The sequence below is a fragment of the Salmo salar genome, chromosome ssa01, assembly GCF_905237065.1.
Source record: "Salmo salar chromosome ssa01, Ssal_v3.1, whole genome shotgun sequence".
NCBI classification, from domain to species: Eukaryota; Metazoa; Chordata; class Actinopteri; order Salmoniformes; family Salmonidae; genus Salmo; species Salmo salar.
The window spans coordinates 30843761-30870913 of NC_059442.1; the positions used below are offsets into that span (position 1 = coordinate 30843761).

A 27153-nucleotide genomic window follows, 5' to 3' on the forward strand; every position below is an offset into this window, starting at 1 on the left:
TGTAGTATAAAATTCATGCAATAATGTCATAATACCCTATTAACGATAATCTAAGTCAAAGATAAATCATCAATTCAGTTTTACAGTAACCCATGCTACTGTGCATGGAGTCAGTTACAAAACGCAATGTCTTTAAAGATGGATGTACGGTTCCGTTTTTACACAAGCAGTTTGAATCATCTGACGTTCTAGTAGCCGGCTTTTAGCAATCCCACAGTCTCGCTCACACATTCACTTCCTATTGAGTAAGAAGCTCATCTAAACTTTTCCATCCTTCATGTAAGCGAATCCTCTCAATGATTAATAAGCAATTAATTATTCAGATATTGCAGCTGCAGAGGAGAGAAAGGGAGAAAAGTGAAAATAGGAGCATAAAATGTCCACATGCCCGGGGAAGTTGGCTCTTCAGTTTCAGGATGTCTTGCCAGCAATACATCTGAGCAGGGTTCTGTTCAGGCCCAGTAAGTAGGGAACAGACCGCAGTACACTGTCGCTGATTGGAGCCTGTGGTTACTTATGAGCGTTACCTGTGATTAGGGGTCCCCTATGAACAAAGGTCACCTGTGATTATAGCCGAATCTGACCTAGGATTACAGTTCCCTGTAGTGTGGGATACCAGTGGACATGGTTCCCCTGTGGTTTCTGTTATTTATGATGAGGGTTAGCCTACGTGTGATTGTGGTGCTAACGTGTGGTGTGATTTAACTGTGCTCATGGTTACCTGCGCCACACAGTCCTGATGGCCTCCGTCCAGTGTGCATCCAGTCCCTCTTCATCCTCTGCAGCAGTCGCAGTGCTGTCATGGACACCTCATGGTTCTTCTCACCAAACTCCAGCATGTGAGGAAAGCGAGGGATGTACAGGCAGGGGTCTAGAATGAGAATGATACACTCTTCAAGATCCAACCAAGACAAGCAATATTAATATGCTAATATATGCATTGCAGATGTCTCAATGATATACGGGGTTTACAACTGTGTGTAGACTACATTGATCAGAAAGTGGTATGTCTTTAATGAAAATGTAAGAAGTATTGGATATCTTCATACCATTCCCAGTGGATCACATTGTGACCAATAAGGACAAATAGTTACACTTAGTTATGTCGGATCAAATGATCTCTTAGTGTACAGTTGGGGATAGAGAAAGCACGGTGTGTAAATTGTAGGGGTGCCCATGCAGCTGGGGATCCGAAGTGCCCGTGAGAGAAAGACCGCCAGAGTTCGAGTGGGGCAGAAAGTTTCCTATGCTCAGGCAGTGAAGAGAGTAGAGGATAGCCCAAAGGTGAGTGATTTGACTGGTAGTTCTCCCCCAGTGAGTAGGCCTCAAGATAGAGATCCAGAGAGGATACGTTTTAGTAAGGTTGGATTTCTTGCCATGGTGATCAACTGCACTGATACATGTGGTAGTTGCAGCAGCAGATAAATGTTTGGTGCGATTTTAGTACAGAAGATCTACAGGAAGTTGAGAGAAGGGGTTCCATCCTCCCAGGCAGATGGACGGGATCATTTAGGGCCAAAGTACTGGGATGGGATGGTGTGGTGGGTGTTTGTGGATAGTGTTTAGGTATAGGGTTAGATGACTGTGCAATTTTCCCCATTCCCCTTCTGTTTGTGAACAAAATGTGCAGTCCGCACTCCGACCTGCGAAAGGCAGCAATATGCAACACAGCATCTAGTCTGACAGAAATTTACATCAAGTCGACAAATTATCCCCTTGGCAGCAGCAGAGCCCTCTGACTGGTAATAGGATATGGCCATCCCCCAATCCCTGTCCCTAACCTACCTTTTCGAATCTAACATGGCTGCTGGGCTGGCTCTATTCAAGTTAACGAAGTAAACTTCAGGAACTATCCCCTCTATGATCTAACTCGCCCACATTCACCCAAGGTAAACACCAGTGCGGCCTCGTGCGCTCAGATTTTGCGCGTGCCATGCATCCAATAATAAAAACAAGTGGTGCTGCTGATGTTAACTCAGCAATACACAAAAGGAAATAAAGGTGTTAAAGCTCAACTAATTTTGCGACGTCAGAAATTAGACAAAGTTTGGGATGAGTGGAGCTATTACACAACTAAATCAATCGGATATGACATTAACAGTTTAAAGCCAAATTACACAGTGATTACGCATAAACTATAATCAGTTATTTAAAATAAAATGTAGGCTATTATTACATCAGAAACAATGACCGGGTTATGCTCGGACGCTGCAGTGAATTTTACAGTGGGAGCTGGGAGCTTTATTTTTTTAGCTGGTGAGGCTTGAGGGAGGCTCTTCTGGGCTTCTGACGTTGACGGTATGCGTAAATCTGATTTGTTGGCAGCGAGCTGGGCGTCCGAGAGGATTACACCAAAAATAAATAAAAAAATAGACAGCAAGTAAAACTCTCGACCCGACAAATGACCATTCACATCGAATCCAGACTGCAGCTAAGGAGTAACCCACGCCTTGTCCTAGTTGATAAGTAGCTTTAGGAGAAAAAACATCTGCCAGTATTTGCTCAGGAAAACAGCGGACTCTAAGCGAGCAACGATTATATGGAACTACCATCTGCTCGAAAAGCGAGAACGTAATACGTTTTGGGGAGACAACTCAGCGGCAACAAGAGGATGAAATGAGAAAGAGAAAAAAAGTATTCAGCTTGAAGTTGGAATACAACCCAATTGGACGGATATTGTTTATGTTGCTCTTACAATTGATTCGGGGTTAGTAGACTTCATAATCGCTGAATTTATGCAGCATAGTTATATAAGTGACACGATTTGTGTATCAATTGTCAACGCAGAATAATAGCTACTACAGTAGATCCTAGAGTTCGTGGTTTATTTATAGGAAAGGGATCAACGCTTTGTGTGCCGATGCCAACAGCAGATTGCAGGTTACTCCATCATGGTCGGATCATGAAGTGTTTGACTTTTTTACTCTTACTTCCAGAAACACTGAAAAAGTCTAAAAAGACTGGGAAACACACAGGCAGGTTACCAGTATGCTATGAGATTCTAACCCTGTCCCTGAAGAAGAAGATGGCTGCAGAACTGTACCCTGCGACCACCAATCTAACCAACAACGGTACTACGGTGACCGCCAGTGACAAGAAAAGCGATGTGCAGGTCACCCAGTCAACCACTGCTGCAACAACACCGACCACCCAGCAAAACATAAACAACAACAACATCGATCCTCCCAGCTGGCAGTCCTCCCACCCCACGCTACGGGAGAGGTAGTCTCAACTATTTACTTATAATTCATTATTTATATTTAGTAAAAACATTGACTTGGTTTACAATAGCCTATTATGTCCATAATTAGAGTCAAATCACATTGTTCAGGCTACAATATATGTATGACTGACAAAAAACAAGCCCTATATGGAATAGCCCATGTTGTCATGATACCCAATTGATCATCTTCTCCCTTCTAGGAATGCCTTGATGTTCAACAATGAACTCATGGCCGACATACATTTCATTGTTGGTCCCCCTGGTGAATCTCAGAAAGTACCAGTACACAAGGTAGCTCCATCTCCAGTTGGAAAAATAAGTTCACTTTTCAGAACCATCACAAATATGATGAGTGACTAATGTGTCCGTTTGTCTTTCCCTCCAGTATGTGTTGGCAGTGGGTAGCTCGGTCTTCTGTGCCATGTTTTACGGGGATCTTGCAGAGGAGGAGTCCGAAATCCATATCCCAGACGTGGAACCTGCTGCTTTTCTAATTCTGCTGAAGTAAGCCACTCGCTCCTCATACTAAACCAGTATTATACATGACAAGCACAATGTCACTTCAAAATAAATGATTACTCATCCAAAGCAAGACGGGTTAAGTGCCAAAATGCTAGAGCACCAAAGGGCATGGGCAGTAGTGTAGAGCACTGTAATTTCAGGTTTCTTTGCTCTTTGTTCATCTTGAAGGAAAAAACATTAAAGAAGAGAACGGCTCTTTTTGTTGTAGATTCTATAACAATGTAATCCGAAACCAATGCAATGAGAGATTGCTTTTTTTATCCTCTTGAGAAAATAGGGCAAGCTGTGCCAAGTCCTACCTCTTTTCTTCGAAAGAATATCTATCATGAATTCTCCACATGCTGGTCTGCCTTCTTTACTAAACCAGAATCTCATTCTCCTCCATTTTGTTCCCTTCAGTTACATGTACAGTGATGCGATAGACCTGGAGGCGGACACCGTGCTGGCTACCCTGTATGCTGCCAAGAAGTACATTGTACCAGCCCTGGCCAAGGCCTGCGTCACCTTCCTGGAGACCAGCCTGGAGGCCAAGAACGCCTGTGTGCTTCTGTCCCAGAGCCGTCTGTTTGAGGAGCCTGAGCTGACACAGCGATGCTGGGAGGTGATTGACGCCCAGGCTGAGCTGGCCCTGGGCTCCGAGGGCTTCTGTGAGATCGACTTGCAGACCCTGAAGATCATCCTGCAGAGAGAGACCCTAAACAGCAAGGAGGTGGTGATCTTTGATGCCGTGATGAGCTGGGCCACAGCTGAGTGTAAGAGGCAAGGACTGAGGGCAACCACCCACAACAAGAGATCTGTCCTGGGCAAGGCACTCTACCTGGTGCGCATCCCCACTATGACCCTGGAGGAGTTCGCTGATGGGGCGGCCCAGTCAGACATCTTGACACTGGAGGAGACGCATGACATTTTCCTGTGGTACACAGCGGCCACCAAGCCCAAACTGGACTTCCCACTGGCACAGAGGCAGGGCTTGGCGCCCCAGAGGTGCCACCGCTTCCAGTCGTCAGCCTATCGGAGCAACCAGTGGCGCTACAGGGGCCGCTGTGACAGCATCCAGTTTGCAGTGGACAAGCGGATCTTTATCGCTGGACTGGGTCTGTACGGGTCAAGTGGCGGAAAGGCCGAGTACAGTGTCAAGATTGAACTGAAGCGGCAAGGGGTGACCCTAGCACAGAACCTGACCAAGTTTGTGTCGGACGGATCAAGCAGTACATTTTCTGTGTGGTTTGAACACCCAGTTCAAGTGGAGCAGGATGCCTTTTATACGGTGAGTGTCGTGCTGGACGGGAATGAGCTGAGCTATTTTGGCCAGGAGGGCATGACGGAGGTGCAGTGTGGAAAAGTGACTTTTCAGTTCCAGTGCTCCTCGGACAGTACCAACGGGACTGGGGTGCAGGGGGGACAGATCCCTGAGCTGGTGTTCTATGCATAAGCTGGACTGGTCATAAAAGGAGAGGTAGAGAACATATAGACCATACTCTACATCCATATGTTCCAGCCTTATAAATAATGTAGCATTAAGACACTAGAGTGTCAGACTAAACAAAATACTATTTTTAAGTCAAGGAACGTTTTATCTTATTTAAAAAAATGTTATTTGTATTATTTTAATTAACGCTGCAAAAAGCAGTCCCTTGTAAAAAGTCATATTGCACTTGTGGACAGCCTCTGCAATGATGTTGTTTTGTACATAAAATACAGTTAAATGGTTTGCAGCTTGATGCTGATCAACCCTGATGTTCCTGTTTGAGAGCTTACGAACCTGCAGAAAATCATAAACATTTTGTGAGATAAGCCACAGATGTTGCTGCTAATTATTATACAACTCACCTGCATGTGTGAAATCTGTTGTTTTGGTGGGATTATTACTCAAGGGATTATTCAGTGTCTTGGTACACTGAGGAGCGCTACAACCAAGCTGGTAAAAGTGATGTGGTCAAGACGTCATCATGACACCGTTGCGTCCAAATATTTGTTGTAGCGAAATGACCAATTTTAGCTCAGACTTTTAATGAATGGTAAATACTGTAGGTGTCCTTATCAGCAAAAAAAAGGCAACACTTCAACCAACAGCATTTGTCTGAAGACTCATTCAACTGTATAGTTCTTTGTTTACAATAAAACGGAGTATGGGAGGCAGATGATAGGTACCTATGGTGGGGGCGTTGATGCAGAGCTCTCTGGCCAGCACCAGAAAGGTTCTACCCAGGACGTAAACATTTACCTGTGGGGGAAAGACAGGGAAAAGAGATTTAAGACCAGAAATACATGAGGGTAGTGCAACTGTCACTGAAACCCACCCTGTCAAGTCCACAACGTTCTCGTAAGGATACATGATCCAGAGTTACATAACATGAGTAGCGTGTGATCAAATCTGGTCTAGTAAGTGTAACTTAATGCTTAGCTGGCATACTATCTAGAAAGCCCAGTGATTTTTCCAGACCAGGGGATGACTAAAGCTCTAGTTTCTAGCCCAGCTCCGTCTCATTCCTCCAGGCTAACGCTCCAGACCTTAAGGGGTTTAGGTCTCTACCAGACAAGCTTTCACTCTTGGGTCTATGGCAGCCACAGTCTGATCTATTTTAGGAGACGGGTCCCGATTAAACATTTGTATACACAAATACATTGTTAGCCAAGCACCATGGCAACCAACAGTGGAGGTGGCACATGTCAATCCAGACAGAGCCTGGAGAAGCCTCCACCTGGACCCTGTCCATGTCATAGTGTCCCCAGGGATTAGAGAGCACACGCCTCAGATGATGGGGAGGTAGATCACCATGCATTCCCATGGGAGAGGGGGGGGAAGTAACTACTGCACTGGCCTGGGTGAGGCTCCACAAATGGGGGATTGGTGGAATATCTACACATAGCACACTGACCCTAGACTGGACAGGCACCCCCATTCCACTCCTACCCTTCAAATACCGGGGGGGGGGTCAGCTCTTCAAGGACAGCTGGGAGCATAAAAATAAAACTGACCAGCAGTGTCTCTGAGAAATGTCCCTCCACCCTAACACTGACTTTATATGCATAAAAATTGACCTATATTTATACAGTCCCTGGCTTTAATTACAAAGCACAACATACTGCACGGGCCAACATCCATCTTGTTGGATGTAATACTCATGGTCAATGTGGGCATGGGATCATGTATAATTTTACAACAAAAATAAGGAAACAACTTTGATGTATGCAACTGTTCATATTCAGAAAAGCTTTCATTTCTAGAAATTTGGGATAAATGTCAATGTCAATGTGCAAAAACTCAATAACGGTTGAAAAAATATATATATTTGGAAAATTAGTATAGGCCTACTCATTGGAAACTCACCTGCAGGAGGTCGCTGAGGTCAAGCAGCATGTCTGTGAATGGGGTGGCTTATAAGTCAATATAAAAACAAGATAGTAAAAAGTGTCACCTCAGGCCAGCAGCATTTGTAAATATATTTAGCAACAGCTTCTGGGGGAATCAACCACCCCGTGACCTCTGAACTCCCCCCAGCACTCACCCCCGTTAGCTTCTAGAGACACCCGTCTCCTGCGACCAACACACCCCCTGCATCAGTTTCCGTGGCGACAGGTGCACCCATCCAACGGCAGCCAAAGTAGATTTGCGACAACCCTCACAATGGGGTTATGGTCACCACTGAAATGGAAAAATAATGATCCCACACAGTCTGGAAATGAGATTACAGACTCCCACCTCAGTCATCATAATAATAACAAGTTCCTCAGAGATAATAACAGTCGCTTAAAGCAATGCCATTTCAGTTGTATGGGGAAGGAGGGAGCGAGCTTACTTCCAAGCCCTGCCTGTGAAACATGGCCGTTTAATTATGATGTGAAAACTTGGCTGTCATTCATCAAGATCATGGATGTGACCATAGCCTAAACCTTTACCAACAACTGCACGTGTGGGAACGATCCCACTAACTGTATTAATTGATGGTCCCCTGAGCCTCCATCACAAATATCAAGACGTCCCTCCGCTGAGCTACATGCTATTTCAGCTGTTAGACACACTGAACAAGGTTTGCCTCTTGTGTCCTCATTCTCAACTTATGTCAGTCCTCTGTGACAGTAATACAGACTGTTTTCCCCAGCTGTGGAAAAGGAAGTAGAGCTATTTTTACTTTATCCAACACTCCATCTCCAACAAACACAAACACACACACAGGTTAAACAATGTAAATGGGAAAGGCTTTGCTCTGCTCCCTCTTGTTCTATCAGATAAAAACGACGTGTCCTGCCCTTCCTGTGAAACCACTGGCTGGTACATAACTACATCATACTCAGAGGCAATGACAGGGAACAATAAACCAAACAATGGCAGCAAAATTATGGGATGTGAAAAGTTGATTTGCTTAACATTAGGACAGTACAAAAACGGTATTGAGTAGGGAGGCACCAATATCACATTTTTGGCCAATACCGATAATCGATATTTTAAATTTTAGCGGCCTTTTAAGCATTCTAGTACAGTTAAATTGTTGACAGTGGTCTAAGGCACTGAATCTCAGTGCAAGAGGCGTCACTACAGTCCCTGGTTCGAATACAGGCTGTATCACATCCGGCCGTGATTGGGAGTCCCATAGGGCGGCACACAAGTGGCAAAGCGTCGTCCGGGGTTGGCCATCATTGTAAATAAGAATTTGTTCTTAACTGATTTGCCTAGTTCAAATCAAATCAAATTTATTTATATAGCCCTTCTTACATCAGCTGATATCTCAAAGTGCTGTACAGAAACCCAGCCTAAAACCCCAAACAGCAAGCAACGCAGGTGTAGAAGCACGGTGGCTAGGAAAAACTCCCTAGAAAGGCCAAAACCTAGGAAGAAACCTAGAGAGGAACCAGGCTATGAGGGATGGCCAGTCCTCTTCTGGCTGCGCCGGGTGGAGATTATAACAGCACATGGCCAAGATGTTCAAATGTTCATAAATGACCAGCATGGTCAAATAATAATAATCATAGTAGTTGTTGAGGGTGCAACAAATCAGAAACTCAAGAGTAAGTGTCAATTGGCTTTTTCAAAGCCGATCTTTGAAAGTATCTCTACCGCTCCTGCTGTGTCTAGAGAGTTGAAAACAGCAGGTCTGGGACAGGTAGCACGTCCGGTGAACAGGTCAGGGTTCCATAGCTGCAGGCAGAACAGTTGAAACTGGAGCAGCAGCACGGCCAGGTGGACTGGGGACAGCAAGGAGTCATCATGCCAGGTAGTCCTGAGGCATGGTCCTAGGGCTCAGGTCCTCCGAGAGAAAGAAAGAAAGAGAATTAGAGAGAGCATATTTAAATTCACACAGGACACCGGATAAGACAAGAGAAATACTGCAGATGTAACAGACTGACCCTAGCCCCCCGACACATAAATTACTGCAGCATAAATACTGGAGGCTGAGACAGTTAAATAAAGGTTATACACACACAAAAAAGTTATTGTTGGCATTTACGTATGTCCCCATTACCAGTAAATCATAATCAAAACCTATTTCTTTCACTTACTTGCTGTGCTGTTTCGTTGTTCACTTGTTCAGTCTCAACCAGGATTTCATCATTCACGTCAAGCAGTGAAGTTTCAGCTGTCTGTCCGTGGCCTCTCTTCTTCTGTGTGTTTTTCTTCGGTTCGTTTCCATCTTGTCCAGCTGTGTAACATTTCACGTAAAACCTGTTTCTTGTCTGTATCGAAGTAGCGGCCCTTGTACCTAGCATCGAGCATGGTGGCGACACCGTAAAGAGGCTCGGCGAGAATGGCACCGACTCGCTTGTTCACAGCCTCAAGTACTTTTGTAAGTTTTAACCCCACGGTCTGTGTGGGCAGTTTTGTTGAGCAGGCGTTTCAATGCCATGACAGAGGGTATCACGTCTGCTACAGACGCAGTTGAGCTTATTTCTCCAGTCAGTTGTTCAAATGGATCTAGGAGTGTGTTCATGTTTCCAAGTTTCAAAACATGTTCTCAAATGCCATTGAAATGGCAGCAGCGGTATGAGAAACAGCACATTCTTGAACATGCAATACGGCTTTCCTCAGTACGAAATCCTCATCGACCCACTGTGCTGTCAGACTCCGCATGCTCATGGGGCTGACATCGCTGGTCCAAATGTCAGTCGTGAAGCCAATACCAGTGACGCTCATGGATGTGAGTTTCAACAATACTGTGCAACTCCGGTAGGGCAACATCTGAAAAATAGTGTGTACCGGGGCTCGACCAGTCGGCAAAAGCCAACATCATCCACGACAGAGAACGGTTGATTGTCAAGGGCAATGAATTCCATTATCTTGGCGTTAATGGATTTCGCCTTTCAGTTGTCTCGCTGAAATGTTCTTACTCATATAACTGCTCGACTTGAACTTGTTGGAAGTGTGCCCTTAGTATTTTTCTGCTTTTGTTCTGTGTAGCTCTGTATTTTTCGTGGCGTCATTACGTCATCTACTTACGTTATATAGGTATGCACGTCAGCGTTGACATCGGTTTTGCACATCGGCGTTAAACTAGACATCGGGCCGATGTTGGCATTTTTAGCTAATATTGGCCGATTCCGATATGCTCACCGATATATTGTGCAGCCCTAGCATTGAGCACAACACAACCAGGGCATTAACACAATTCATGCCCAAAACTACTACAACTCCTGGAGATTGATGCTACAGCTAACGTTTCAAATATAAAAAGTGTTTGTTGTAGTATAAACATTTTGCATTCCACTTTCACCTCACTCATCTCCTTCCTTCCTCTGTTACTCCCCCACCTCCCCCCCTCTGCAGTGTGAAAGGATACGAGGTGTCCCCTCTGTCCTGCAGACAAGGTAGAGGCATGCAGCCACCACGTGGGCCACCAGTCGGCCCCTTGTCAGGTGTTTACACACGGCCATCTTGTAGAAGTTAAAGGCCGTGTCCAGGCAGTGCTGGTTCAGCTGCAGCTGGTGGCCCAGCGTGTTGATCTGACGTCTCCCTGGAGACACTCAAACACAGGCATGTCATTACACAGCCCACACATGCATGTCGTATTCGTACACACCTACACTCAGACGCACCCTCAGGTGCACAATAAACAGAGTAGACAGACAAATATACACACAAATGACAGGGCATGTAATTACTCTAACAGAGGTTCAGTTCAGGTGTTTCCAGAGCCATGTGTCCTCTGTTCGCCTGATGAATTTTGCATGCAAACACTCGGACATTATACACAAGCAGATGTCCCAGTCAATACACACAAGTACTTGTGAGATGCGTGTGGTAAACTACTGCTGCTGTTGAGGTAATGCAAAATCTTACTGCGCTAAAATAGTCCCCCTGCTTTGCTGAACAAATGTCTTCAGATTACAGGGCATCTGCACACCACCAGCATTACTCATACCACTCCCCCCTCATCGCATCAAGTTGTCTGAAAAACGAAAGACCCTGATTTCTATACAGGCCTTGTCTAAACTTCTTCCGAACCCCAACCAGCATTACCATCTGGTACATTTATTGTGACAGCTGGATAAAATCTAACCACCCTGCCAGGGAGAAGTTGGAAAGCTTCCACACTGGAGATATATTGAGGCCATATGGTCAACCGCAGGACATATGGGATATTCTCCAGTAATAGGAAAAGCAACCTGTTAGTCATTGTGAGGAGACGTGATGAGTTGGGGTGGGGGACGGGGAGCCGTGTCGGTGGGGAGGGATGATTCCAGTCATTAATCAGAGTGATGGTGGGTGAGAAAGAGCAGAGACACTGGATGTTTATGGAGGAGAGCGTTCCATCACAGCACAACTCTTGTTCTCTCACAATCTACACAGCATGACAGACCTTTCACACAGCTGTATCCACGTCTCTCTCTCGCTCTCATCATCAGCACTTAACAGCATTGATCATCAGTATTGATCCTCAGTATTGCTCATCAGCAGGAGGCGCCTCAGATGACTACAGGTCACTGGGAGATAACAGAGTAGAATACTTTTACTCAGCCCAAAAAATGCAACTTCTAAATAGACATGACTAAACAAACAGGACAGGAAATCATCAAACCAGGGAGCACAGACTGATTGAATGTGTCTTACCAGACAAAGGAAATTACATCATCAGCCCTTTCCTGAGGCATTCCAGCATGCAATGGATGTTTCCCTTTGCCAACCAAGATTTGCTGTAGACACACCCTCTCTTAACCTCCTATTGGACATAAAGGAAATGGGTTGTCCCTACCAAGTTTGTTGGTGAAGGCAAAACCACTTTATAAGTGCTTTTGAAATAAAGTGCTGATAAGGAAGCCACTTAAAGAGGGGCAGATGCCCATGTAAAGCAGATGGTATCCGTTTAGTCTGTCTAGCACGAGGCAAAATGCTTTTTTTTCAAGACATTGAAAGACAGCATTAAAACAAAGGTTAATCTCCTAGCACACCTATATTTACTTGTATTAGGCCTGTTGTAAGTGCAATTAGTCCTCATGATGCATGCACACCCATGCTTTAGGAATGCAAGTGCTGACCCTTAATGTTGACTCACCATTCTGCAGGGACTGAGCCTGTGACTCCCTTCCAACACCTGTACAGAACCCTTCTCCAAAAGATGGGTTCCTTCCTGAGGCTATAGATACAGGAGAATGAGAGACAAGACACCCCAAGAGTGCAATCTTAACATTTACAAAACAACAGGCATTCATCAACATCTGCTATAATTTAAATTACAAAAATGGTAATATAAAATGTTAATACAGCATTGTTATTATGTTATTGGACACAAAAGTACATTTGAGTGTGGTCAAACTTTTTTAAGTGTGACAACACCGCATGACAACAAATTGGTCAAAGACAGTAAGCTCATCTCAAACTAAAGTTAATACAACACTGCACTCTAGTGGGGATTCAGGAGAACTTCAAACAGATGTGCCAGAAAAATCCAACCCCACCACAAAGCCAGTCTACAGCTGACTGTCCCCTCTGAACAATCAACTGAGTGGCTAGCCAGGGGCCGTGGGCCAGGCCACGTCACTGAGTTAGGTTTGGGACTGCAGATTACAGGGTCTGGGAGAGGGTGGGGAATGTCATGCACCCTGCTAAAATGTCATTTTGCAATCCAATTGACTTAACTTCATTATGTCATGAAAAACTGCATGTAAAATGGGATATGAGTTTCTTATAACCAAACTCTCAGAATATTATGATTCATTTTTATTATGGCATGTCATTATTTAATGTCTTGACAGTCCAGTTGCACCCACCGTCTCCAGCTACGGACTGTCCCACAGCCGAGGAGCCTCCCCCTCCTGTCTCCATGAACTGGACCTCAGACACAATGACGTTGTCCTCCAGAACAGAGCCACAGCCCATGCACACGGCATCACCTCTGGCCTGGTCCACATCGATGTCCGTGCCCCCACAGTTCTTACACACTCTGGAACTCATGGTGAGATCTGGTCACACAGCACAGCCTAGAGAAAAGAGAAGAGACAAGTCACATTTTTGTGAATGAGAAATGCTGTAGACATATGAAATGTTGCATTTACTGGATCCATAAAAATGTATTGTACTCTTCCAGCCAAAAGGTTGTGGTCAAGCAGGCATAACCTACTACCACAACAGTGTCCTACACTCACACTGCATGACATGATGTCTATGAATGAGTTTGGATGTAATAACTGACTATTACAATAAAAAGATGCCGGAGAAGTGAACACTTTCTTAAATCCTCTGTAACCTGACCCTGGATCAGGGCTTGGGGGATAATTCCACCACTACAACCCTGCTACGTGGCAAAGCCTGGTGTGGTAATCTAGCTAGCTAGTTGTACATTTAGACATTTCTGTAGGATGCACTGGTAGTGGTCCAACATCAATGATCTTGGCATTGCCGTCAATGATTGTTCAGCATGTTTAATGTGGCAGCTAGCTGCTGTATAAACACACAATCCTGTCTTGAGTCTTCATCTGCAGTGAGGGTTGGAACCTGTCTGGCAGCAAAGTTGCTAGACTCCATTAACAGAGTTAGCTTGCCTATGTAAGCTAATGGGTAACCATGGTTTCCATCGTGTGGTGATGAATTGTTGAGAAAAATACTGGATAATGAATACGCACCAGCCAAATCCAACAGCAATACAGAGGCAATGTTGACCGCGGTGTGACCTAGTAGGAGGTGGCTAGCAAGTTCCCCGAGCAGAATTCCAAGCCAGCGCGTCAGCTTCTAATGAGCATTCCCAAGCCTTCTATATCTATTTAAATGTTTTGTAGTGTCTTGAAGAATGTATCTCACCCAAATGTACTGTTATTTGGGTTCTAAACCGCACATTATTTACTGTCATGCCATAACTAGCCAGTGAAATACCATGCAAGTATTGATCAATCCACATCGCTAACATGTGCGTTTTCATACTTGAGAAATGGATTGGTCCAAGCTAACTTTTGAGGGTGATATGCCCCAGCATTGATCATTCTCTATCCCTTTATTAAAACACTCATTATGCTCAATATAAAACATATATCAGACTCTGCTACTACAAACGCCCGGAAGGTACGAACTACGTCACTGAATACAACGTTCTGACATTTTAAAGAGACAGGACCCTAAATCATTGTCTTGTGACAGGCAGAGCCATAATTAGGTCTGTCAGAGTTTTAAGCAGTAAACTTTTGGTAATTTTAGAGCACTATTTTTTTATCGTGATTAATCGCATTGCCTGAAAGCGTAAAAAAAACACTGAAAATATCCAAAATAGATCATCTATACACTTGAAGCTGTAATGTGTAACTTTTTGGGTAACTGACCAAATTCAACATAGAAATGTGAGTTATAGAGCTGTCATTCTCATTGAAAGCAAATCTAAGAAGTGGTAGGTCTGTTCTATGTACGCATTTCTATGCTTCCAGTTCTTACAACAAAAACAAACAATGCAATAGAGTAGCACAGAATGAGTCATAATACACATAAAAACTAACGGTCAAACAAGGAAATGGTTCCAAAGGGGATTAAATTGTAGACCAGATAACCAAAAGAGCTTTAAAATGAGATATGATTGATATTAATGAGGTGAGGCCAAATGTAAGATGAGAGCCATTTTGATAGACGTGTGGCAGAAGAGATGGCACTCTGAGCCCAAGGGCCGGCATTTATATGCCCTCCAAAGAAAGGTCAGTAGAACAAGATTCAAAAGTCAGATTAGGAAGAAAGTTTGCTCAATTGCACCTAGGACTTTGTACATTGAACTTGTCATTACATCTGGTTGGCAAGCTTGTGAATAGTTTGTGTCTGGAGTGGTCGATGAAACGGTGGAGCACGTGATGTTTTATTGTAAGTATCTTGAAGAGAGGGAAAGATTGAAGTGTAGGTTGGTAGGGATTTTGAGAATGGGGAAGGGTCTATTAGAAGTTAGAAGGGCTCTTTTTTTATTTTCTCAGAAGTACTGAGTTTGGAAGGAGGATTTAGAAATGTGGAGCTAATGATGTAAACAGTGATTGACCACACATTCCAGCACAGTAGGTGGCGGCATGCACTGTTAACGTTTGTTTGCGGACTACCATTATATCATAGGAGGAGGAACTGGTTCCAATCATTTTTCTACCATTCACTTTTCCTATAGGGGATTTTAGAAACACTTTCGTGTAGGCTTACCCTGGCATGATGTTTTGATAACTGTGTAAATCTCTCTAGGACAAGGTGACTTATCAATATATTCCCCCACAAAATGGAATGCTAATTTTTGTATTTTTATTTAACTAGGCAAGTCAGTTAAGAACAAATTGTTATTTACAATGGCGGACTACACCAGCCAAACCTGGATAACGCTAGGTCAATTGTGCGCCGCCCTAAGGGACTCCCAATCACAGCCGGTTGTGATACAGCCTGGATGTGGCTATCATAAACAAGTACAATTGCCACGATAGTCTGGACAAGACTGCCGAATCGAAGCAAAGGTAAGAATCTCTGGATTAACTAATGTTAGCTAATGAATAAATTGGCAAAATTCTGTGAACTGTCTTGTGCAAGTTTTAAATTGACAATGTGTCAATTTAAAACTTGCACAAGACAGTTCACAGAATTTTGCCAATTTATTCATTACTAAATTCTAGCAAAGGTGTCAGCTAGAAATGACATGCAGGAGCTTGCAGGGATTTGTAGTCTTGCATGTCTACTTTAATGCTAATTGTCATTTTTGAATCTGAGTAAATAGAGCTGAATATATTAATAAGTCACCTTGACCGAGAGAAATGTACATGGTTATCAAAACGTCAAGCCAGGGTAAGCCTACATGAAACACAGCCCTTATTTTAAGTGTTTCTAAAATCCCTAATGGGAAAAGTGAATGGTGGAAAAACGATTTGATCCATTTCCCTGTTTGACCGCTAGGTTTTATGGGTATTATGACACCTCCACTATGGAGCTCTGTCAAAGCAAATTAAAAGTAAGGTTAAAGAAAGTGTGCTTTAACAATTTACTAGATTTTGCTAACCACTACATTGGACAAAAATCAAGACGTCAATATTCTTGTAACGCTTTTTGTATAAAAAAAAAATCTAGGATAGATAGCTCAGTTGGTAGAGCATGGTGTTTGCAATGCCAGCATGGTGTGTGCAACGCCAGGGTTGTGGGTTCGATTCCATGGTATGAAATGTATGCATTCACTACTGTAAGTCGCTCTGGATAAGAGCGTCTGCTAAATGACTAAAATTATAGCTAAATTTGAGCAAATGATTAATCACAGCAAAACCTGCGATTAAAAAAAAAAATAAAAAAATCTAAATACATGGCTCTGGTGACATGTTGCTTTTCAGTGTCATAATTATCTAATTCTAAACAGAAGATATTTGTCCAAAAGGTGGTATACATGTCTAATGTATTGCTCTGACCTGTAACCTGAAATGTAGGACTATCAGGGCTAGATGAGTACACTTGCTGTCCCATGTGTATTGTTCCACCTTACCCGTGGGCCAATCAAATTGGTGTTTCAAAATTAATTACTGGCCTTTCATTTAATAATGCACTTTTCATTGTCATGGGTTCTGTGATTTGTAAATACAAATGTTATGAGAAGATACCATTACAAACACTTTCATTTATTGAGTTAACAATAAAAGAGGACATTGACACATTCAATTAGAAACGGAAATAGAATTACTATTAGGTCAGTGATTGTAAAAAGGGAGACCATAAAGTGCAGTGGTACTTCATAACTGCTGAATGTATCAATTTAACAATGCCATTTAGTGCAAAACTTCCAATTTCAACTTGAATGAACACAATGTAGATAACAGAAAGAATTGAGTCTAGCCATCTCAAATACTGCTGCATCATGCAGCAACAGATTCCATGTCCAGCATCAGGGCATTCAAATAGGCCTGTAGATCACTTCAGAACCATAGGGCAAGGATGTATAAAAGATTACATGATTTCAAATAATAAATACATCCTTGTGAACTAAGCAAGGACTAACAAAGGTCCTTAAAGTGAAATACCATATTAATGCAATTTCTTGACACACAATGCCTCAAACACATCCAGCAAACACATTTCAACATGCCTCTTACCAAATTAATGCAATTGATTATGGAGTGTAGCCTACTTATGTGAGCAGTACTCATGGCAAAAATGTGACATTTTATCCAAAAAGGTAAAACCATAGAATATCAGTAACTTTCTAGTTTTGGTCAAAAATGAAAACCTCTTAAGTATTTTGTTTGGTATGTGAAGCATAATAAGTTGGATATAAGCAAACACAACTGAAGAGTAAAAGTGTTGCTTCACACTTCAGTTTACCCTTATATTAAAGGGCTAGTTTGTTGGGGTTGTGCAATTCATTTATAAGCAAAGCCAGCCAACATGAGAACAAAATGTTTAAGTCATCTTGTAAGAAAAAAAAAATGTATACAAGTGCTACAAAAACTATAAATACTTTAGCAGTAAAAAGTACATACACAGCATGTTGTGTTAAAATAGGAATATTTAACAAAATAGTTTATACAAAAATCCAATGCATGGGATTAAATTTAAAGCATTTCATAAACTGTGTATACATACATGTACACTACCGGTCAAAAGTTTTAGAACACCTACTCATTCAAGGGTTTTTCATTATTTTTACTATTTTCTACATTGTAGAATAATAGTGAAGACATCAACTACGAAATAACACATATGGAATCATGTAGTAACCCAAAAAGTGTTAAATAAATCAAAACATTTTATTATTTGAAATTCTTCAGATAGCCACCCTTTGCCTTGATGACAGCTTTGCAAACTCTTGGCATTCTCTCGAACAGATTCATGAGGTAGTCACCTGGAATACATTTCAATTAACAGGTGTGCCTTTGTTAAAAGTTAATTTGTGGAATTTCTTTCCTTCTTAATGCGTTTGAGCCAATCAGTTGTTTTATGATAAGGTGGTGGGGTATACAGAAGATAGCCCTATTTGGTAAAAGACCAAGTTCATATTATGGCAAGAACAGCTCAAATAAGCTTAGAGAAACAACAGTCCATCATTACTTTAAGACAGGTCAGTCAATCCGGAAAAATTCAAGAACTTTGAAAGTTTCTTCAAGTGCAGTCGCAAAAACCATCAAGCGCTATGATGAAACTGGCTCGCATGAGGACCGCCACAAGAATGGAAGACCCAAAGTTACCTCTGCCGCAGAGGATAAGTTCATTAGAGTTACCAGCTTCAGAAATTGCAGCCCAAATAAATGCTTGAGTTCAAGTAACAGACACATCTCAACATCAACTCTTCAGAGGAGACTGTGTGAAACAGGCCTTCATGGTCAAATTGCTGCCAAGAAACCACTACCAATAAGAAGAGACTTGCTTGGGCCAAGAAACGAGCAATGGACATTAGACCAGTGGAAATCTGTCCTTTGGTCTGGAGTCCAAATTGGAGATTTTTGGTTCAAACCGCCATGTCTTTGTGAGATGCGGAGATCATCCGTTTACCCACACCGCATGTGTATTTCCCACCGTAAAACATGGAGGTGGTGTTATAGTGTGGGGGTGCTTTGCTGGTGACACTGTCTGATTTATTTAGAGTTAAAGGTATACTTAACCAGCATGGCTACCACAGCATTCTGCAGCGATACGCCATCCCATCTGGTTTGGGCTTAGTGGGACTATCATTTGTTTTTCAACAGGACAATGACCCAACACACCTCCAGGCTGTGTAAGGGATATTTTATCAAGAAGGAGAGTGATGGAGTGCTGCATCAGATGACCTGGCCTCCACAATTCCCCGATCTCAACCAAATTGAGATGGTTTGGGATGAATCGAACTGCAGAGTGAAGGAAAAGCAGCCAACAGGTGCTCCGCATATGTAGGAACTCCTTCAAGACTGTTCTAAAAGCATTCCAGGTGAAGCTGGTTGAGAGAATGCCAAGAGTGTGCAAAGCCATCAAGGCAAAGGGGTGGCTATTTGAAGAATTTCATAAAATACATTTTGATTTGTTTAACACTTTTTTTGGTTACTACATGATTCCATAGGTGTTACTTCATAGTTTGTCTTCACTATTATTCTACAATGTAGAAAATAGTAAAAATAAAGAAAAACACTTGAATGAGTAGGTGTTCTAAAACTTTTGACCAGTAGTGTATTTCACTAGAATCAGTGAATAATCTGTCAGCACTGAAAGCAGAGCATAGACAGAATATATAAAGAAACTTCACTTGAACTATGTGTCAGACCCTACATAATGCTTTCAAGGTAATTTGTCACATTAATGGTGGTGAAGGGAAAGGGTTATGCCAAGTGTCTTATGTCTATTATAGCATTACATAGATAGCAGCATTAGGATGGTTTATTGGCCAAATAGTTCAAGTGAAGTGTGGTTAAAATGCCTGTCGGCATTTAGAGAATGTGAGACTTAAGGGTAGGAAGGAAAACACTTGGTCTGTGCCATCCCACTCTAGTCATCTTAGCAATGAAAGCGAAAAGGGGGATACCTAGTCAGTTGTACAACTGAATACATTCAACTGAAATGTGTCTTCCGCATTTAACCCAGTCACTGGTCCCGAGCTTCATACAGCAGTTTGGCACCCTGTTAGGGAACAGATGTAGTACAAGCAGAGCTATACAAAATAACTATTCAGCCATATACACACAGTACGCAATGGTGGGTCTGAAGCTTGGATATCACAACATACATTCCAGTAACATTTTAAGTAAAATATAACATTCCTATTAAAAACACAAGCCAGACTGTTATGGTGGTGTACCTTGTGCATGGCAGCAAGCCAAGAGGAGGCGGTTTTCTTGTCCTCTGCTGCCTCCATGCGTAGCTGCTTGGGATCCTGAGAGCCCATTGGTTTGTAGTGGAGCAACATGCCACTGGCCCTGCAGTTTCCGCCTGGATACAAAACACAAAGTTAGGCAAGGTTGAGTAACACACTCACTATACTTGTATAGACTCAAGGCTTTAGCTCAGACTTTGAAACTAAAACAGCTACCGGATGTTCAAACTAATGAACTTTGCGTGAAACGTACATAATAACAAGCAAACTGATAAAGAAACCTAGCAATAGACTTAATAAAATGAACTTACAGCAAGTGTACAAAACATTAGATACACCTGCTCTTTCCATGACAGACTGACCAGGTGAAAGTTATGATCCCTTATTGATGTCGCTTGTTAAAATCTACATTCAAATCAGTGTACGAAGGGGAGGAAACAGCTTAAAAAGTTGTGCTTTATTAACCTTTGAGACATGGATTGTGTATGTGTGCCATTCAGAGGGTGAATGGGCAAGATAAAATATTTAAGTGCCTTTGAACAGGGTATGGTATTAGGTGCCAGGCACGCTGGTTTGAGTCTCAAGAACTGCAACGCTGCTGGGTTTTTCACACTAAACAGTTTCCCATGTGTATCAAGACTGGTCCACCCAAAGGACATCCAGCCAACTTCACACAAATGTGGGAGGCATTGGAATGCTTTCAACACTTTGTAGAGTCCATCCTCCGATGAATTGAGACTGATAAGGGCAAAAGGCGGTGCAACTCAATATTAGAAAGATGTTCCTAATGTTTTGTACACTCAATGTACATTTGCTATGGTGTGCCCTAATGAACATGATCCTGGTCACAGGCAGAGGGGCAATGAGACTCACTCTGGGTGCATAATCACACACATAATACCCCCCCATGGAAGCATGCATACAACAAGGATTTTAAGGATCTTGCCTTTGTTCTACCACTATCAAATGCATGTACAATGATGGCAAAGGCATCCTTATCAAAAGCAGGGCCACAAACTCTGCAGGCAGATGAAGATAAGATGGGGAGGAATAAGGGAGAGTGCGGGGCAAGGGAATATAACAGTGCTAACCTTCAGAGATATACTGACTGTCCAGCAGACTGGTGTAAGTGTGAATGTCATTCTCTAAGGCCAAAAGCAGAAGGGCCAGGCCGCCCAGAGGCAGGGTGAGAGAGGGAGAGAGTGTTAATAATATAGCAGAGAGGAAACAGTCAGGTACCACCACCAACTTACTGTACTTACCATGTTGTTGTATCAGTTATGGGGTTTCAAATCAATACAATGAAGAGACAAAGTAATCAGAATTTTACTGTGGATTTATGATTACACTTCTGGTCATAAAGAGGAGAGAGCTAGTTCCTCCACCCACAGGAAGCCATAATGTCTCTTGATCAATACGCTTTCAACAAGCTTCACTGTATCACTGCTGTACTCTCGTACTGAGGGAGATAAAGCCAGGCTGTGTTAACAACCAGAGGACATCTGATCCAGAGCCTTACCTTCGGGGGTGGACTCCTCTGTCAACACCTGCATACTGGAGATCCGAGACAGCTCCACCTCAAAATGGCTCTCCCCATCTAAGAAGAGATACCTGAGGAGAGGGAGAAATAAAAGAGCAAGAGAGGAGTTGTGAGAAAGTGATCTACTGAAAGTCTTTCAGGTGAAAAATGTGTATTTTTCTAGTGGTTCTATCAAAGCATGTACTTTCAGCATTAACCTAAATAACTCCATTCTAGATACTTTTCCTGTGTGCCTGTGTGAAATATAAAACACTCACGATACCTGTGGTTGTTGGAGAGACGACACATCATGGTCTCAGACTTCTCGGAGGTGCCCAAAGTGACAATAAATGTACCACCTGAGTTTGACAAAGTAGTAATGTTACCAATGAGTCAAATCAAAAAAGCATGCCAATCAAAAATCACTAAGAATCCAATCAAACTGTAGATACCTCCCAGTCCACTGGTGTTGTTATACTAAGAATACAGCATTGATTGACCATGCTAACACGACCCCATTAGTCCAACATGCTACAAGGCTTTGTCTCCAGTTTCCCCTCCCCACAGTATGTCCCTGCCACTGCAACCAGCCCTTGCCCTGGATCTCATCATGCTGCTAATGGATTTTTCATTACGGGCCTGGCTGAGTGATGCAGTTTGGAGGAGTCTATTTAGAACCACACTGGCCTAGCCCTGCTCACTAACCGCCCTGTACACACAGCTGTTAACATAGACAGGGCTGTGTGTTTGGGTGTCCTCCTGACACGATTGATTCATCCCTTTAAACTCACCTCCCATAAGCACTTTAAGCTGTTTGTCATAGAACTCCATTTCCTTCTGGGAGACCCGGCTGCACTCCCCACACTGCCGGACCGGGTCAACGAAGCACATCCGGGGAAGAGTCACCTTCTTACTGCAGCACTTATCACAGAAACACCGGCCACACCGCCGGCAGTGGTGCTGAACACCAACAGAACAGGGGAAGGAATGCAGAGGGTAAAGAAGGAATGCACAGTCCCACACATTCCAGAGACCTTAACTGTGCAAAAGCATTTAAGGGCTACAAAAACATTTTGGGTCCACAGTCAGGTAAAGCCTAGGCCTATAACTTGTAATTTATCTGATATATTATGGGATCATAGTAAAGCAAGTCAAACCTTTCTTGTAAGGAAGTCAAATTTTTTGGTGCACTGCATACAGCTTGGGCACTGTAAGAGGAACAGGACATTAGCCAACAGTTGGTTAACTCAAGTTCAAACATTGACAACAACCTCACAGTTTAAATGGATTACCAAAAGACCTCTCCCTTCCAATAACACGATCATCACAAACTTCACAGTAGCATAATCCCAGACTGTAAGGTAACACTGACTGTTTTAAAGTAACTGTCCAATGAAAATATCACTTTAAAAAAAAGTTCATTCTGTTAACTCATACCCAAATAAATGTGGTTGACTCATCCTATACTCATGTGGCCAAAGCAGAAATTGGAGAGAAAAACCCCAACTCAAACATGTATCTCAAACAGATGTTTAAAAAAATGCTTGCCATTTCCTCAGGACGAGCTGGCCAATCATCGGTCTACTTACATTAATATTTTTCATGACGTGTATGCCCACACTATTCCAACTCAGAAAAGCTGCTTTTTAACATTAGGGCTGGGAATTGCCAGGGACCTCCCGATAAGTTATTGCGATTCGATATAGGGATGCATGATACATCGGTGAGCATATCGGAATCGGACGATATTAGCTAAAAATGCCAACATCGGCCCGATGTCTAGTTTAACGCCGATGTGCAAAACCGATGTCAACGCTGACGTGCATATATAACGTAAGTAGATGACGTAATGACGCCACGAAAAATAGAGCAACAGAACAAAAGCAGAAAAATACTAAGTGCACACTTCCAACAACTAAACAAGTTCAAGTCGAGCAGTTATATATAAGACTAAGAAAATTTCAGCGAGACAACTGAAAGGCGAAATCTATTAACGCCAAGATAATGGAATTCATTGCCCTTGACAATCAACCGATCTGTCGTGGATGATGTTGGCTTTCGTCGACTGGTCGAGCCCCGGTACACACTACCAAGTTGGCACTATTTTTCAGATGTTTCCCTACCGGAGTTACACAGTATTGTTATAATGCACATCTACGAGCTACTTGTTATGGGCATCACTGGTATTGGCTTCACGACTGACATTTGGACCAGCGATCTCAGCCCCATGAGCATGCGGAGTCTGACAGCACAGTGGGTCGACGAGGATTTCGTACAGAGGAAAGCCATATTGCATGTTCAAGAATGTGCTGGTTCTCATACCGCTGCTGCCATTTCAATGGCATTTGAGAACATGTTTGAAACTTGGAAACATGAACACACTCCTAGCGCCATTTGAACAACTGACTTGAGAAATAAGCTCAACTGTGTCTGCAGCAGACACGATACCCTCTGTCATGGCATTGAAAGGCCTGCTCAACAAAACTGCCGACAGACTGTGGGGTTAAAACTTACAAAAGTACTTGAGGCTGTGAACAAGCGAGTCGGTGCCATTCTCGCCGAGCCTCTTTACGGTGTCGCCACCATGCTCGATGCTAGGTACAAGGGCAGCTACTTCGATACAGACAAGAAACAGGTTTTACGTGAAATGTTACATACACAGCTGGACAAGATGGAAACGAACCGAAGAAAAACACACAGAAGAAGAGAGGCCACGGACAGACAGCCGAAACTTCACTGCTTAACATGTATGATGAAATCCTGGTTGAGACTGAACAATTGAACAACGAAACACAGCAAGTGAAAGAAATAGGTTTTGATTATGATTTACTGGTAATGGGGACATGCGGAAATGCCAACAAAATAACTTTTTGGTCAGTGGTGTGTGTGTGTGTAACCTTTATTTAACTAGGCAAGTCAGTTAAAAACAAATTCTTATTTACAATGACGGCCTACCCTGGACGACGCTGGGCCAATTGTGCGCCGCCCTATGGGATTCACAATCACAGCTGGATGTGATACAGCCTGGATTCAAACCAGGGACTGTAGTGACACCTGTGTTAACAATTTAACTGTACTATAATGCTTAAAAGGCTGCTGAAATTTTAAATATCGGTATCATTTTTTTTGTCAAGGAAAATACCAGAATCGGACAAAAATGTCACAATGGTGCATCCCTAACTCGATACTGTGATTTTATTGCAATTCAATGTTCCAAACATATTGCTCACCATATTCCATGCGAAAACAAGTTTTGATGTCATGGAAATAAGTGTTGAAAAGTAATTGTCTCTCTATTTAAAAAGATGGAGAACATGCTATGAAGGTAAAATACTGGAGTTTTGGTGCAGATACAGCTAACTAGCACAAAAATAATTGTTATTGACTATACATCAAATCATTTTGACTAAAATAATCCCGATATGTAACTATTGATTTTTCCCCCATTACTATTCAACATAGTTAATTACCATTATTTGGAAGGGGAAAAAAATGTAATTGTTGTTAATTATCGATCATATTTCATAGAAATGTAATAGCTACTTTAATACCACCACATTTTAAAGCTGTGACCATTCAAACACACATAGGTGGAGAGGCAGTGAGGTGTGAAGCTGCTGGGAAGGATTACTGTAGTCCATCACACAGCCATGTCCCATGCCCATCCCCCACATTCATTCACTCACACCCTCCATTGTTCCCTTTCTTTGACATTCTCTTGTAGTCCAGGGCAGCATCACTGACAGCAAAACAGTGCTTTCAAATGTAGACCCATGATCATGGACCACTGGCATGTGTACATCTCGCAGAGAAATAAGGTTTTAAGCTAACTTGCCGTCATATGAACAGCAATGAACAGCAATTACTTGCCGAGGCAGGTGGCAGCTTTTGTTCTGTATTTTGGTAGACCCTGTTGGAGTTGCAAAATACTGTTAGCTAGCTAACGTTAGCTACTGTAACGTTAGCGATGGCTCCATGTTGCCTACTTTAGAACGTTAACAACTGCGGCTAGCTACCGGTAGCTCTTGGGATTTACAGTTAGCAAACTGCAGAGTACTGTTAAAACGAACCCCTGCCTATTTCTACAATTCTCTTTTTAAAATTAGATTTTAACCTAACCCTAACCACACTGCTAACGTTATCCTTATGCCTAAACAAATGTGTTTACATTATTTTTTTTTACAATAGACAATTGTGACTGTGGTAACTAGCTAGTGACAACCCTATCAGATAGAACAATGTCTACTAACTTAGGTTAGCTAGTTATACAAATATTTGACCCTACTGTACTGACAGTGGCCAGCAGCAGCAAGTATGCAACGCCCAGTTCAGGGGCCAAGTCCGTTTGTCTGAACGGCGTTGCCCTCTTGTTATTTCAGACCCAATAGTCACTTACCTCTTTGTCCGGGACCCACTGAGGTTCATCTAACGAAAAAGGGCTGTTAAACGCTCCATTCTCCGGGACCATTCGAAGTCCACTTGGGCTTCGAACCAATTTCTTGCCATCAGGCACTGAAGACATTTTTCCACAACCAGCAATTATAAAAATAAAATAAAAAAATCCGCCCATACACCAAAGACACACCTATTTAATTGATTGACATAGCCGTTATCCAATATAAATACGTGGAGTATAATCACTGATGTCATGTGATGAACTGGAGCAAACGCAAAGTGATGTTGTTTTGGTTGTATGACGCCACCCATTGGCTGTGCCAGTCAAAAAAGTCATGTTTTTTGCTTATTCAACAATTTCTTTGCAATAGAAAATCCTACATGCTATTTTGATTTATAAGACATACGACCAATAAATAAAAAGCAATTTACGGTTTCTATGCCTGTAGTTTTCCATGTGGGCCAATCGGTGAATTCGGAAAAACTATGCAAGGATTGTTCCATGGGGTGTGGTTTTTGGGTATTCTTCTAGAATCTAACGATTAATATGTTATTGTTCTTAGCTCCATCCGTTGAAAACAGACATGTGAAAAGATTCTGGGAATGGGCGGCGAGTTGATATGTAAAACTTGACTTTTTTTCAGATTTTTATTTGGCCATATAGTCTGTTAGGGCCGAGTATGCTTTTTTAAAGAATGTTGGGGTAATCGGTGTTACCGAAAATAAATATAACAACTTTGGGAGCCATGACATTCTAAAGATGTATACTCTACCAGTAAGATTTATGGGAAGATTGTTCCATTTAATTAGATCTGATTTCATGTTGTTGATTAATGGGATAAAGTTACATTTATATATATGTGGTTTGTTGTCGTCACTTACTAAACATCCTAAGTATTTCATACTTTTTGTGGTGCACTTAAGGGATTGCTGTAGATCATGATTTTTTCCCCCCTATTGCCATTATTTCAGTTTTTTCCCACGCTAATTTTATATCCTGAGATTTTAGAGTATACCGAAAATATTTTTTAAAAGGTGCATTGAGTTTTCAAAATTAGTCAGTTATATCAGAAGATTGTCGGCAAATAAGTTTAATTTATATTTATGTTTACCAATACTGATACCTGTTACGTTTGGGTCCTGTCTAATTATTTCTGCAAGCAGTTAAAATGCCAGTGCAAACAAGGAGGGGGGAGAGAGGACATCCCAGTCTCGTGCCCCTTTTTTTAATCAGATACTTTATTATTTGTGTATATTTTTGCTTTACGATATTTCTATAATATTTGTATATAAAATGTATTATTTCAGTTGGA

General features: G+C 42.3%; 2 protein-coding genes and 1 pseudogene across 5 annotated transcripts; 1 reads left to right on the forward strand and 2 right to left on the reverse strand.

The window, feature by feature from the left end:
• The window catches only part of LOC106599225 (transcription factor IIIB 90 kDa subunit-like), a 39520-nt pseudogene extending 24907 nt beyond the window's left edge, over positions 1-14613 (reverse strand).
• LOC106599217 (BTB/POZ domain-containing protein 6-B) lies at positions 2267-5539 on the forward strand. The gene is made up of 5 exons (XM_014190342.2): positions 2267-2707; positions 2937-3222; positions 3424-3514; positions 3609-3727; positions 4145-5539. The coding sequence occupies exons 1-5, from the start codon at positions 2617-2619 to the stop codon at positions 5175-5177; spliced, it is 1620 nt and encodes a 539-aa protein (XP_014045817.1). The 5' UTR covers positions 2267-2616; the 3' UTR covers positions 5178-5539.
• A 4553-nt stretch (positions 14614-19166) lies between the features above and the next one.
• LOC106599230 (zinc finger FYVE domain-containing protein 21) lies at positions 19167-26117 on the reverse strand. Of its 4 annotated transcripts, none has more exons than XM_014190360.2 (8): positions 25842-26117; positions 22603-22653; positions 22237-22405; positions 21729-21804; positions 21446-21537; positions 21018-21071; positions 19912-20042; positions 19167-19764 (listed from the first exon to the last, which is right to left on the reverse strand). In XM_014190360.2, the coding sequence occupies exons 1-8, from the start codon at positions 26013-26015 to the stop codon at positions 19714-19716; spliced, it is 798 nt and encodes a 265-aa protein (XP_014045835.1). In that variant the 5' UTR covers positions 26016-26117; the 3' UTR covers positions 19167-19713. The 4 variants fall into 4 exon arrangements, with proteins under 4 accessions (XP_014045835.1, XP_014045852.1, XP_014045843.1 ...); XM_014190368.2 differs by having other exon boundaries at positions 19172-19733; positions 25842-26116; XM_014190377.2 differs by lacking the exon at positions 21018-21071 and having other exon boundaries at positions 19170-19764; positions 25842-26116.
• Between the last annotated feature and the right edge of the window lie 1036 nt (positions 26118-27153).

Bases quoted from the DNA above. Each gene is read 5' to 3' on its own strand.
- LOC106599217 (XM_014190342.2), top strand. From the start codon at position 2,617: ATGAGAAAGAGAAAAAAAGTATTCAGCTTGAAGTTGGAATACAACCCA. The intron at 3,223-3,423 runs GTAGTCTCAACT...TCTCCCTTCTAG, and splicing joins CACCCCACGCTACGGGAGAG to GAATGCCTTGATGTTCAACA. The intron at 3,728-4,144 runs GTAAGCCACTCG...TGTTCCCTTCAG, and splicing joins GCTTTTCTAATTCTGCTGAA to TTACATGTACAGTGATGCGA.
- LOC106599230 (XM_014190360.2), bottom strand. From the start codon at position 26,015: ATGGGCGGATTTTTTTATTTTATTTTTATAATTGCTGGTTGTGGAAAA. The intron at 20,043-21,017 runs GTTAGCACTGTT...TTTTGTATCCAG, and splicing joins CAGTCAGTATATCTCTGAAG to GCGGAAACTGCAGGGCCAGT. The intron at 19,765-19,911 runs GTACACCACCAT...TATTTTGTATAG, and splicing joins GGCTTGCTGCCATGCACAAG to CTCTGCTTGTACTACATCTG.